The sequence below is a fragment of the Labeo rohita genome, chromosome 16 (assembly GCF_022985175.1).
Source record: "Labeo rohita strain BAU-BD-2019 chromosome 16, IGBB_LRoh.1.0, whole genome shotgun sequence".
NCBI lineage: Eukaryota > Metazoa > Chordata > Actinopteri > Cypriniformes > Cyprinidae > Labeo > Labeo rohita.
In genome coordinates, this window is record NC_066884.1 from 27,187,784 (window position 1) to 27,200,813 (window position 13,030).

Genomic DNA, 13,030 nt, shown 5'->3' on the forward strand with positions numbered 1-13,030 from the left:
CCTTGTTTTAGCCTAGACGTCAGGGCTATGTTTGAACGGCTAACAGACGTCTTTTAAATGCAAAATTCCTTGCTGGGACTGCAGTTAACTGCCCCAGCTGTTCAAATGACACAATTTGTTCATATTGAAATAAGCTAATCTTTAAGAGCCTAAAAGGTTGGGGGTGCTGTACGGACGGGAGGGTTGGGGGGTGGGGTGGTGATTTTATTAAGAAACCATTAGGAAACAATACAGAGTATATAAAAGTTTTTAGCACATCCATGATATTTCCATGTTCCACTTTTAAGACGTATTAGAGCCCTGCATTTCAGCCCGGGCCGACGGGCCCAGAGTTTTTACTCCCCTAGGGCGTAATGTGATGGTGGTCTTTGGTTAATGGAGGATACAGATGCTATGTCCACTGCTTTGGTCATAGTACAGTACACAGTTGCTTTAAGTTCAAGAGCCCTGTTCAAACAGAAATGCCTTTGTCATCGTGAATGAGGTGGAAAGATTTTGGCGGGCTGGAGGGGTGTGGGGGGGGGATCATGGGGTGTGGTTTGCCAAGCATTTTTGTGTGCTTTACGTGGTGTGACAGTGGGTTTTTCAAACTTGCAGTCAAACACATTCTTGGGGGCAGTTTTTGATTCCCCCTTATCTAAGTACTGTAAATACTTAAACATAGTCTTGTGTTAAAAAGTCGGCCTTACAATAATTTTTTGGTCTAACACTGACACCAACAACGTTGGAGGCTGAGATGATGAACTTCAGAGATCATATCAGGAGTACATTGTCAGTGTAAGTACATTACCCTTTTTTATCTGATGTAATCGTATATTTTCAGGATTTGACACTTTAATATGTAGAATAAAGTTTGATACGTGCAATGATTAATGGATATAACAAGTAGCTCATGCCGATGTCTTTCGTTTCATCTTTTTTTTTTTTTTTGTAATAGGTGACACTTGTTTGACTCAACAATGGAAGGTAAGATATACACCATTATTATTTGATGAATATTTTATTCTGAAACTTATTTCACAGTGTATCCGCAGATCCTTATTTGTTAAAGACTTAAATGTTTTGCTCGGTGCTTTCTGAAGACATTTTTGGCCTACACGTTGTAATGCAGTAGTTTAGCAGCGTCCACCGGAGATCGCATCTGCCGGCCATAAACGTACTAAAAGGTATAAATCGTTTCGAAACGATATTTCAAATATATGGCATACTGACTTAATGTCATTACTTGATTGCAATGTGCCAATCAATTCATCTTCTGTTATTATTTTACAGGAAGATTTTTTGAGTTTCTCAGCAAAGAGGATTTTTTGGATCTAGGAGGTGATCATGATTGTTGTTACTGCTCTTCTTCAGTTACAGCCTCGAAAAATCATTATTCAATAAAGCATCTGAGATTTGCCATACACTTTAAAGAGGGTGTCACAAGTAAGTAATATCATGAACACGGAGTCTTGCAAATCCTAGAAATCTATTAAATGTAAATAAAGAAGATATTAATAACAAACTGTTGACAAAACATTCTGTTGTATTTGTAGACAAGTTCTCCATACCATGCTACTGTCCAGATCGGAAATGTGGTAGAAGGAGCCATTGGCATTGCCCTAAATGTGCCAAAATAATAAACAGATCAGAGAATTTCAAATCCCACTTAAATCATGGTAGGCACATTTTAAGTTATATAATTTGTATCTTTGACCAATTTGTAAGTATTGTATAATTAATGTAATTTATTGTTCTTTTTTTTTTTGCCACAACAGGTCTGATGGTGACAGCAAGCCCTTCTGGTGAGTACACTGACAAATTTAAACCAAATGGGAGTAAACTGCCATCTGAAATATTATATATTTTTATATACATTAAAAAAAAAAAAAAAAAAAAAAAAACCTCAAGCTCCTATTGTTACGTAGTTGCTGGTGCTGGATGGAAGACAGGATACAACGTACGACACAAATCTTATTTTAATCACTTCCAAGAGGAACTGGCAGGAACACAGAGCGATAATCCACACACGTAGAAACACAAATCAACAATATGCAACAATAAAGACCGACAGAGAACTCAGGATACAAACAGGCTTATAAAGGGAAACTAATAATTGCAGACAGGTGAAGGGGATGACGCTAACGAGGGTAAACCAAAGCAGACAGATCGACGGGGGGAGACAATGGGAGAAACCAAAGAATACAAACAGACAGAACTGTGACATTACCCCCCCCCTCACAAGGCGCGACTCGCGCCGTAACACATACACTGGGGTGGGGGGGTGGGCGCCCTGGAGGTCCGTGCTGGACAGACACCGGGTACTTAGGGGCGTACCTCCAGGGCGGATCAGGAGTTCAGGAGGCCATGGTGGATCTGGGGGCTCAGGAGGCCATGGCCGGGTAAACAGTTCAGGTGGCCATGGCGGATCTGGGGGCTCAGGAGGCCATGGCCGGGTAAACAGTTCAGGTGGCCATGGCGGGTCTGGGGGCTCAGGAGGCCATGGCCGGGTAAACAGTTCAGGTGGCCATGGCGGATCTGGGGGCTCAGGAGGCCATGGCCGGGTAAACAGTTCAGGTGGCCATGGCGGATCTGGGGGCTCAGGAGGCCATGGCCGGGTAAACAGTTCAGGTGGCCATGGCGGGTAGCCCCCCCCCAAAATTTTCTTGGGGGAATTTACAGTACTGCCAGCCGTAGGGAGCGCTGGATGAGGTGCTGGCTCAGGAGGGCGCGCTGAAGGGGGAGCCGGCTCAGGAGGGCGCGCTGAAGGGGGAGCCGGCTCAGGAGGGCGCGCTGAAGGGGGAGCCGGCTCAGGAGGGCGCGCTGGGGGGAGCCCGGCTCTGGAGGGCGAGCTGGGCAGAGCTCCGGCTCTGGAGGGCGAGCTGGGCAGAGCTCCGGCTCTGGAGGGCGAGCTGGGCAGAGCTCCGGCTCTGGAGGGCGAGCTGGGCAGAGCTCCGGCTCTGGAGGGCGAGCTGGGCAGAGCTCCGGCTCTGGAGGGCGAGCTGGGCAGAGCTCCGGCTCTGGAGGGCGAGCTGGACTTTGTCTTGGCTTATGAGAAGCACCAGGAACTTGATTTGACTCAGGAGATGTAGCCGTGACGTGACTTGACTCAGCCGTGACGTGACTTGACTCAGCCGTGACGTGACTTGACTCAGCCGACTCAGCCGTGACGTGACTTGACTCAGCCGTGACGTGACTTGACTCAGCCGTGACGTGACTTGACTCAGCCGTGACGTGACTTGACTCAGCCGTGACGTGACTTGACTCAGCCGTGACGTGACTTGACTCAGCCGTGACGTGACTGACTCAGCCGTGACTTGACTCAGCCGTGACGTGACTTGACTCAGCCGTGACGTGACTTGACTCAGCCGTGACGTGACTTGACTCAGCCGTGACGTGACTTGACTCAGCCGTGACGTGACTTGACTCAGCCGTGACGTGACTTGACTCAGCCGTGACGTGACTTGACTCAGCCGTGACGTGACTTGACTCAGCCGTGACGTGACTTGACTCAGCCGTGACGTGACTTGACTCTCAGCCGTGACGTGACTTGACTCAGCCGTGACTTGACTCAGCCGTGACGTGACTTGACTCAGCCGTGACGTGACTTGACTCAGCCGTGACGTGACTTGACTCAGCCGTGACGTGACTTGACTCAGCCGTGACGTGACTTGACTCAGCCGTGACGTGACTTGACTCAGCCGTGAGCCGTGACTTGACTCAGCCGTGACGTGACTTGACTCAGCCGTGACGTGACTTGACTCAGCCGTGACGTGACTTGACTCAGCCGTGACGTGACTTGACTCAGCCGTGACGTGACTTGACTCAGCCGTGACGTGACTTGACTCAGCCGTGACGTGACTTGACTCAGCCGTGACGTGACTTGACTCAGCCGTGACTTGACTCAGCCGTGACGTGACTTGACTCAGCCGTGACGTGACTTGACTCAGCCGTGACTCTCAGCCGTGACGTGACTTGACTCAGCCGTGACGTGACTTGACTCAGGAACCACAGCCGTGGCTTGACTTGGCTCAGTAGCTGCAGCTGCAACTTGACGTGACTCAGAAACTTGACTTGCCTCAGGAAACGCAGCTGCAATTTGACTTGATTCAGTAGCTGCAACTTGACTTGACTCGGGGAACACAGCTACAACTTGACTTGACTCAGGAAGGCTGGGCGGAACCAGCGGAGGGTTAAGAAGGCTGGGCAGAACCAGCGGAGGCTCAGGAAGGCTGGACGGAACCAGCGGAGGCTCAGGAAGGCTGGACGGAACCAGCGGAGGCTCAGGAAGGCTGGACGGAACCAGCGGAGGCTCAGGAAGGCTGGACGGAACCAGCGGAGGCTCAGGAAGGCTGGACGGAACCAGCGGAGGCTCAGGAAGGCTGGACGGAACCAGCGGAGGCTCAGGAGAATTAGGGGAGATAATAGGAGCAGTGAACTCCAGTGGGATTGCCCTGTCCATAATGTTCATTCCAGCAATCATGATTGGGGACTCAGGCTTGGCGGCCATCTTGGCCGGGGGCTCAGGAATGGAGGCCATCTTGGCCGGGGGCTCAGGAACGGAGGCCATCTTGGCCGGGGGCTCAGGAACGGAGGCCATCTTGCGTGCAGACGCTGGCGTGGCGGCCATCTTGCGAGCAGACGCTGGCGTGGCGGCCATCTTGCGAGCAGACGCTGGCGTGGCGGCCATCTTGCGAGCAGACGCTGGCGTGGCGGCCATCTTGCGAGCAGACGCTGGCGTGGCGGCCATCTTGCGAGCAGGCTCTGGCGTGGCGGCCATCTTGCGAGCAGGCTCTGGCGTGGCGGCCATCTTGCGAGCAGGCTCTGGCGTGGCGGCTGCCATCTTACGTGCAAACTCTGGCGTGGCGGCCATATTGCGAGCAGACTCTGGCGTGGCGGCCATCTTGCGAGCAGGCGCTGGCGTGGCGGCCATCTTGCGAGCAGACGCTGGCGTGGCGGCCATCTTGCGAGCAGACGCTGGCGTGGCGGCCATCTTGCGAGCAGACGCTGGCGTGGCGGCCATCTTGCGAGCAGACGCTGGCGTGGCGGCCATCTTGCGAGCAGACGCTGGCGTGGCGGCCCGAGGGACAGGGCTCTGGGCGGTGGCCGGCGGATTAGAGCGCGGGGATGAGGCCGGCCGCATCGGGCTGAGGACAGCGGCGGAACTTCGGAGGAGGATAGGAGATTTGGGACTGGGCAGGCGTCTTGAGTCGTTGGTACGGTATGTGGGGGCTCTTGGCTCAGGATGAGCTGGCTCGATATACTGTGTCTCAGAGGGGACTGAATGACGAGACCCACCAATATTCTTTACTTCCTCTATTTCAAAATCTGAGCCATTTAAATAAAGAATAAGATTGAGAAGTTCACTTAAGGAGTAATTACAGGAGGGAGCATCACAACGAATAGTCTCGTCACTCAGCCCCATCAGAAACACAGCGCCGAGAGAGGCATCGGGCCAACCCACCTGATCGGATAGCTCAATGAAATCCTCCACATACCGCTCCAACTCCCGGTCGCCCTGCCGCAGTCTCCACAGTCTTTCCTCAGCCCGATCCATAGTGTGGTCGGTCTTTCTGTTACGTAGTTGCTGGTGCTGGATGGAAGACAGGATACAACGTACGACACAAATCTTATTTTAATCACTTCCAAGAGGAACTGGCAGGAACACAGAGCGATAATCCACACACGTAGAAACACAAATCAACAATAAAGACCGACAGAGAACTCAGGATACAAACAGGCTTATAAAGGGAAACTAATAATTGCAGACAGGTGAAGGGGATGACGCTAACGAGGGTAAACCAAAGCAGACAGATCGACGGGGGGAGACAATGGGAGAAACCAAAGAATACAAACAGACAGAACTGTGACACCTATGTTTACGCTCAGCAATTTTATTTAAATTCCAAAGAAAATAACATATTCTTCAATTACATTGAACTCTTCAAATATTCAATAATGGTTTATTAATGAAATAGTCATATCTAAAATTGAATGAATCTTTTTATTATCAGATGGGGAACAACCTTCTCTGTCGACTGTTGCAACTGAGCAAGTCCAACAAGGAACCAGTGTTTGTCGTATTTGTGGGATTAATTTCACCACCACCTCAAACTTGAGAAGGCATGAAAAGGAGCAGCATGATGGAGAAGAACCAATGATGTGCATTGACACCAAAAATGGACTCTATGTGACAACAAATCATTCTCATGGAGTGAGACTTCCTATACATGTACAAAAGTGTTTGCCAGCACGGCTGTATGATTGTGAAGTAGATGAATGTAGAGACTTCATGAGCATAGCTGCTCAAAGTGGAAACCCTGGGAAAGAATGCTACCACCTAGAGAGGACCAGAAAAGCCCATGTGTATATTCCACCTCCAGCACTGAACACTGAGTCTTTGAATGACACGGTAAAAAAAGGAATAATGTCAACATCTAGACAAGAAGAATGTATGGCACTATACCAACGCGCTAACGCAGATGAAGCTGACAGTGTGTTTCCAGTTTTCTGGGGGGAACACAGTCTCTCTGACAGATACATATTCTTCTCCGTGTACACTGGTGAGAAGGACAACTGGTGTAAGTTTGGGAGGACCATTTCAACATTTGACACAAAATCAGGTAAATGGCACTGCCAGTGTATAGGCTCAAGAAACAGGATCAGTTGTGTACCAGTGGCGATTTCTTTAAGACTGCAAGGGAAGCTCAGCTTCCCCTATAATGTCACAAAATTAATGGTCAAATTATGTACTATTGTATTAACATTTTATTGACTAAAAATGCGTTAGAAAACGTTCATCTCAAAGACGAGTTCGTTCAGAATCAGTTAGATATAGCAGGTCGGCTGACTTGATTTTCTTCTCATACATTCCCGTAGCGTCACAGTGCATTTCCCCGTTGAAGCCCAGCGTCCATTGACTTCAATGGGGCTGCTTTGAACGTTTTTTTTCAGTGCTTTGAAACTAGACGGTCATTGGATAAACGCTGCGATTATGTCCCGCCCACGGACGCTCAGCGTCTCTGGGGGTGAATGAGGAGCAAATGAGGAGTGGGCTGGCCTGGACTCCGAGCTTCTGCATGATGATTGGAGGGTCTGTCGAAAGATTGCATCTCCTTTTGACTGACAGCGATTTTGTACTATAAGGAATCGCTGAAGCTATTCGCGCTCAGTCCCATCGTGGATTTCTCAAGTTCAGTCGAAATAAAACTGCTGCAACCTATTTCTTTATATTTGCTTGGCGAAATTGCTTGATTTTCATCATACATTTCACACAATTATACACCACATTCCTTGTTTCACTTTTACAGAGTTTAATATTTTTTTTAGATCGTTCATTCATTCATTCATTCATGTTAATATTTAATGTAGTAATCAATATATATATATAGATTACTACATTAAATATTAACATGGAGGATGACTATAAATTAATATAAATATATATATATATATAGTAATCTTGAAAAATTTTAACATAACATAATGAAACCTTATATTTCTATTAAAATACTTTAGAAATAAATAAATAAATAAATCTCCATAATAACCTTATTTAAATTGCAAAATATTTATACTATATAGTAGCATCTGACTAAAAGAAAAAATACATCACATTTTGCATAATAAAACTAAAGCTTTTTTTTTTTACGATTGTTTGCATTGTGACTTATGACAATAAGGCACATTCTTGTGAATAAATAAACAGACAATTTTACGATGTAGGCCGAAAATGAGCTTCCCCCTATTTGACAGACCAGTAGCCGCCACTGTTGTGTACATAGATACATGTCTATGTGGTGGCTATTTCAAGAGCATCCTCATTTGGCCAAAAATGCTGTGGATACAGCAAACGAAGACATTGAGGACATAGAGGAGAATTTCAGTGGAAATCTGGGTATGCATAATCATCAAGGATACACGAATAGTAGTGTGATTGCAATGACCAACTACTTGTGGACTTCCAAAAGTATCCCAGAGAACCTTCCACTGGATTTAACTAAAACAGAAAAGCCCGTTCCACACAACTTTGAGCCCACAGAAGTAAACTGTCCTTACTGTCCAGGGCCATGTCCTCCTGAACTGAGCAATGTGTTTATGTGTTCATTCAAAAAAGTGTGTTTAATGTGTGTTTTTTCATGTAGGCATTACAGTTTATGGAAAGGAGTGCCCAGTGTGCCGAATTCTAGTTTGTTTTCAGGACTACAATTCAGGATTTCATAATTATAACAACAGGATCTTTCTTTCCATACCCTTATGTTCGTTTCTGACAACCGGCCTTTCGGTGAGTAGCTGATTGTTACAACTGGGATGTTTGTTTGTACTAAATTACTAAAGCACATACAAAAACTTGAAAAACATGTTTGAAAACATCCTCCTTTTTATTTTTTGCAGAATCACATTGCTGTTGGACGGATGCTGCACACAATTGAGTCCCATTCTGCAACTACAGTGCCACACAACTCACAACTCACAAAAGCATTTTATCACTTTTCTGCTCTCAGGAGGTATTCCTACAGCTACTTCTGTTACCGCTGTGGACACCACCCATCTGTTGTCATTGCTGATACAAACTGGAAGGTTGCATTTGAATTGCCAGGTGAGAATTGACATAAAATGTATTTCAAGAGTTCTAGCATAATTTATCCAGCATTAACATGCTATAATGTCATTTCCCCTTTTTTGCCACACAACTATCAGTTCATCTTTTGAAACGTCCAGAAAAACATAACGACACATCCCAGGAAACAGAGATCAGCGTGGCAGCAAGGTGGGAGAATCTGGAGAAGGAAATTATAGCCACTGGATTCTGTGATGGTAAGCATAATATACTGTAAAAACTGACAAATGATATTGGGGAAATTTTTGTTGATATTTAGCAACATTAGTATTCTAATTCAGTAATCAGTAATTCAGTAATCTTAATATTAATTGTATTAATGTAGTAAATGTATTAATTGCAGTCAGCCATGCATTTACAGTACTTTAAATACATTAATGAAACAATTTTAACCTTACAAATTTCATATTTTAGATGCATCCAGCAATCCATTTAGAAGCACGTTATCATACTCTGGCTTTGCTCCATGGATGGGGCAACATACGAGGAGGAGTGAAACCCTGCCCAAAACAGGGATTTTCAAAGGGCTATCCCAAAGTGACAGGGCCAGCACCAGTAAAGAAAGGACAAATGGAAAGGACATTGACGAGGACCAGATTTTGCACGTGCTTTCTTACATTCATTTTACTATGCAACATAGTAGTATAAAATTTTTTTCCTAAATATTTTGAATGTTAATCATCTTTTCATCAGCCTAAAAAAGAAGACCTGACTAAAGCCTGCAATATTCTGGGAGTGTCTGCCAGTGGATCCATTTCTGACATTATAAACAGGCTTGAGGAGCTTCTCCTGTATAAGAATGTTTATCCTAAGATGTTTGTGAAACTCCAAAAAGCTGGAGGTAAGATGGCATGTATATTACTTACAGTACTGAATCAATAATTGGAATTTAATTAGATTTAATTTCATTACAATCATATTTGTTCTAACACAGGTGGAGTCTTACACATGGGATGCACAGTATGTGTTTTTTATGATAGCTATTCTGTAATATCTGCTCATATTCATAAATAATTGCAGAAACAAACACACAGCCTAGAGAAGTACAGAGCAAAGATCCAGATGTCTCAGCGAAACTGGATAGCATGCCAGAGGAAGGGAAGAAGTTTTCGGTGTCAATGTTCCCAATTGAGCAGACACACAAGGTAAACATTATGGAATTTTTACACCACAGACAACCTTCAATTACAATAAGAAATAAAACAGTAATGTCAGCATTTACTGTCAATTTTAATTAAATGTACTTTTGCAACATTAGGAGACAATCTCCAGACTGTACGCTGAGAAGAGAAACGATGATAATGTCATTGCCAGAATTTCTCACTATGCCCTTTTGTATCTGCGGGACCTGAAATCTGTTCTCCCTCCACATCTGTTGAGTGACACGAGCAGTACAGCAATGCCTTGGCTAACTGATAATGTAAGTTTGAATGCTGTAAAGCAGTCTTAAAAAAGTTGTCTTATTTATACATTTAATATATACATAAGTAGAATCACCTCAGTTATGGTTATTTATGAGTATTTACAAACATCTGCTTATTTTGGTTTAAAGGCTGTAAATTGTCGCATTGCTCAGATTGCCGAAGGCACTAATGATGTAAGTTATTCACACACAATTCATAACTGACCTATGACTTTTTTAGTTTGTTATGTAAAGACTAAAACATGTGAATTTGGGTTTCAGGTTGTGGCCTTGAACACTGACAAATTCATTTTGTGGCACAGGGATTGGCAGAGAGATGCAAAAGTGTCAGATGAGCATTTGAAAGAGCTTGAGGTATATTAAAATGCATACTAGAAAATGTCCATCTTTTATCATGTCTCAGAAGTTTCCCGTTTGCTTAATTTCAGAAAACCTCAGAATTCCTGAAAATACTTTTACCAAGGATTGTTGGACCTGGGGATAACCCAGAGAAGGGAAACCACTTCATTCTTTGGGTAACAAGAAATTATGTTATAATTGTTTTTTCTCAAATTTCTCAAAAGTGCTTGAGGCTGCTTCAAACTGGACCACAATTTCATAATGCTGTAGCCACTGCTTTTTTATATTTGAAAGAGGGCATTACTATTTATATTTTACAGGTTTTTGATATGACTACAAAAACCATCAGAGTTTATGACAACACTGATCAGTATGTGACAATTTCAATCCTGGACATGGAAGTTCTGAAGTAAGACTTTAAATTTTTATTGTAATTTTTATTGTTACACACCAATTCCCATAATCACAAATGGTGTCCAATACATATGATGTATAAATAATAAATTACTGAAACATTTATGTTCTATACTAAAATACTTGTTTTTATTCAGGGATGCTTTTAGAAATATTGCCTCCTTGAACAGTTGGACTGTGTCCAGTCCACGTCAATGGCAGAGAGATGACAGAAGGAACTGTGGTGTTTTTGTATGCACAGTGAGTTTACCATTTTTATATATATATATATTATATATTTTCATGTTGATGGTGTATTTATATATTTTCATGTTCATGGTGAATTTATATAATTCAATTAAAAATGTTTGGTGCATATACCTGATTCTGTTAAATCCTTATTTGTACAGATGGCAGAGATGGAAGCTAGAAATGTTCAAATGTGCCATGAAGTGCTGCACAATGAACAGATGTGTCACCTTCGGCTCTACCATGCCTCATGCATGGTGAGAAAACTGCAACGACAGGGAATGCTAGGGTTTAAAAACATTGTAGGTTTACAGGATATGCAAAGCTTGACATGAACATTTTTTCCTATGATTTTCTACTCAAGGTTAAAACAGTGCAGAGTGCAAAACAAAACACATGTATGGCCCAAGATGCTGGAGTTTGCATTTACCAAAAATATCATTCAAAGTATGTAATGGCTATTGAATTTCCACATTATCTATAATTTTGCAGTTGAGTTTTTTTTATTAACTTTATCTGTTTGCAGAGTAATGCACCCAGATGTCAAGTCACTGGACTGGATTCAGTGTGATCTTTGCAAAAAATGGCTGCATGCAGACTGTGCTGGCATCAGCCTTGACATAGTCACAGAGGATACAACATTCTGCTGTGGATGTGACACTAAACATGTGCACACCTTCGAGAAGTATGTGTTATACATATATTTTTAACAAAATAAAAGCAATACCTGTGTTAATGTCACTTTTTTTTTACAGAACACTGGCACTCTTGAAGCAGGGCTGGTTGGTTGAACTTTTAATAGAGGATCAAGAGATCTTGGTAAATGTTATAAAATCACTAGGCAAATTAAGCTACACACACACAAACACACACACACATATATACATACATACATACATATACATATATATATATATATATATATATATATATAAACAGTAACTTTAAGAAATAAGCCACCACTTCATACGTTGATCCTATGTTTTTCTCACGTTTGTAACTATATAACATTTCAGAACTTACACAAAGGCTTGGAAAATGGCACAGTAAGATCCAACAGGATGTTTTTATTCAAAAATCCCACATTTTTTCCAAAGTTGAAAATGAAACTCAGTCAAAAGTTTTGTTTTTTTGACGAAGAACAGGTAGATTCATATTCATTCATACTATTTGCCTTGTCTAAAAATGTATATACTTTAAATAAGTTTGTGTTTGTTTAATTTGTTGAATATAAATGTTATATATATATATATATATATATATATATACATACGCTGCTACAGACAGACAGGATCATTAAAAGGATATACACGGTTACACAATTGCCTAGAGTTTCCCTGGAAAGCACGACCTACATTCTTGAAGTTTTGACCCCGGAGGTAGATATACAGACACTTCGATACAGTACATGAGACAATATCAATAAATGCACTGTGCATACTGCTCATAACTGTATTCTCTTTCTTTTAAAGCTTACATTCATAATTCTGCACAAGACGGAGGGATTTCACAGATTCCAGGCAGAAATGGCTTTATAGTCAAACACTGTTCTGGAGTAGGTCTTACTTTTGCTGACTTCTTGTTGTCCTGCTTTAAACATATCTGAAAAGCTCATTCATGTGTCCTATTTCTCTTTTAAAGGGTAAAATGGTCAAACCCAAAATAGTTTAATAGCAGTTCATCACCAGGAATGTTGTCCTGTGTGATGGGAGAAGCACTGTTGTCCACGGAGATAGCAACAGCGACTGCGCGTAAGCGTTTGCTTAATACACTATTGCCATAGGTATTGTTTAAATTATTAAGTAGTGCTAGAAAGTCTTTTTTCGTTCTCTGCCTATTTGTAGTGTTGCTGTTTCGTTTTAATTAGCACTTTCGATTGCACTTATTGAAATTAGTATTGCTGAAATCCTGCAGGCACTTAAGTGCGAAGCATCTCGCTCTTAGTTTCGATTCGAGGCATTTGCATAGATATAGACTTTGGGCTTAAGTCAGGAGGCGTGTCCAGCTGTTATCACTCCACTTCCATT

General features: G+C 43.0%; 2 protein-coding genes across 2 annotated transcripts; both read left to right on the top strand.

The window, feature by feature from the left end:
• Positions 1–5,980: 5,980 nt before the first annotated feature.
• LOC127178630 (uncharacterized) lies at positions 5,981–9,299 on the top strand (the record flags this gene model as incomplete). Its single annotated transcript, XM_051131607.1, has 5 exons — positions 5,981–6,602; positions 8,124–8,263; positions 8,374–8,578; positions 8,680–8,796; positions 9,014–9,299. Coding segments are annotated over 5 exons (1,332 nt in total), but the record flags the coding sequence as incomplete, so codon positions are not given.
• LOC127178950 (uncharacterized) lies at positions 9,299–13,007 on the top strand. The gene is made up of 15 exons (XM_051132150.1): positions 9,299–9,440; positions 9,620–9,744; positions 9,858–10,019; positions 10,152–10,196; positions 10,284–10,376; positions 10,451–10,537; positions 10,682–10,770; positions 10,913–11,015; positions 11,165–11,260; positions 11,368–11,450; positions 11,530–11,688; positions 11,759–11,822; positions 12,020–12,148; positions 12,287–12,382; positions 12,476–13,007. The coding sequence occupies exons 1-15, from the start codon at positions 9,413–9,415 to the stop codon at positions 12,539–12,541; spliced, it is 1,425 nt and encodes a 474-aa protein (XP_050988107.1). The 5' UTR covers positions 9,299–9,412; the 3' UTR covers positions 12,542–13,007.
• The last annotated feature ends 23 nt before the right edge of the window (positions 13,008–13,030 follow it).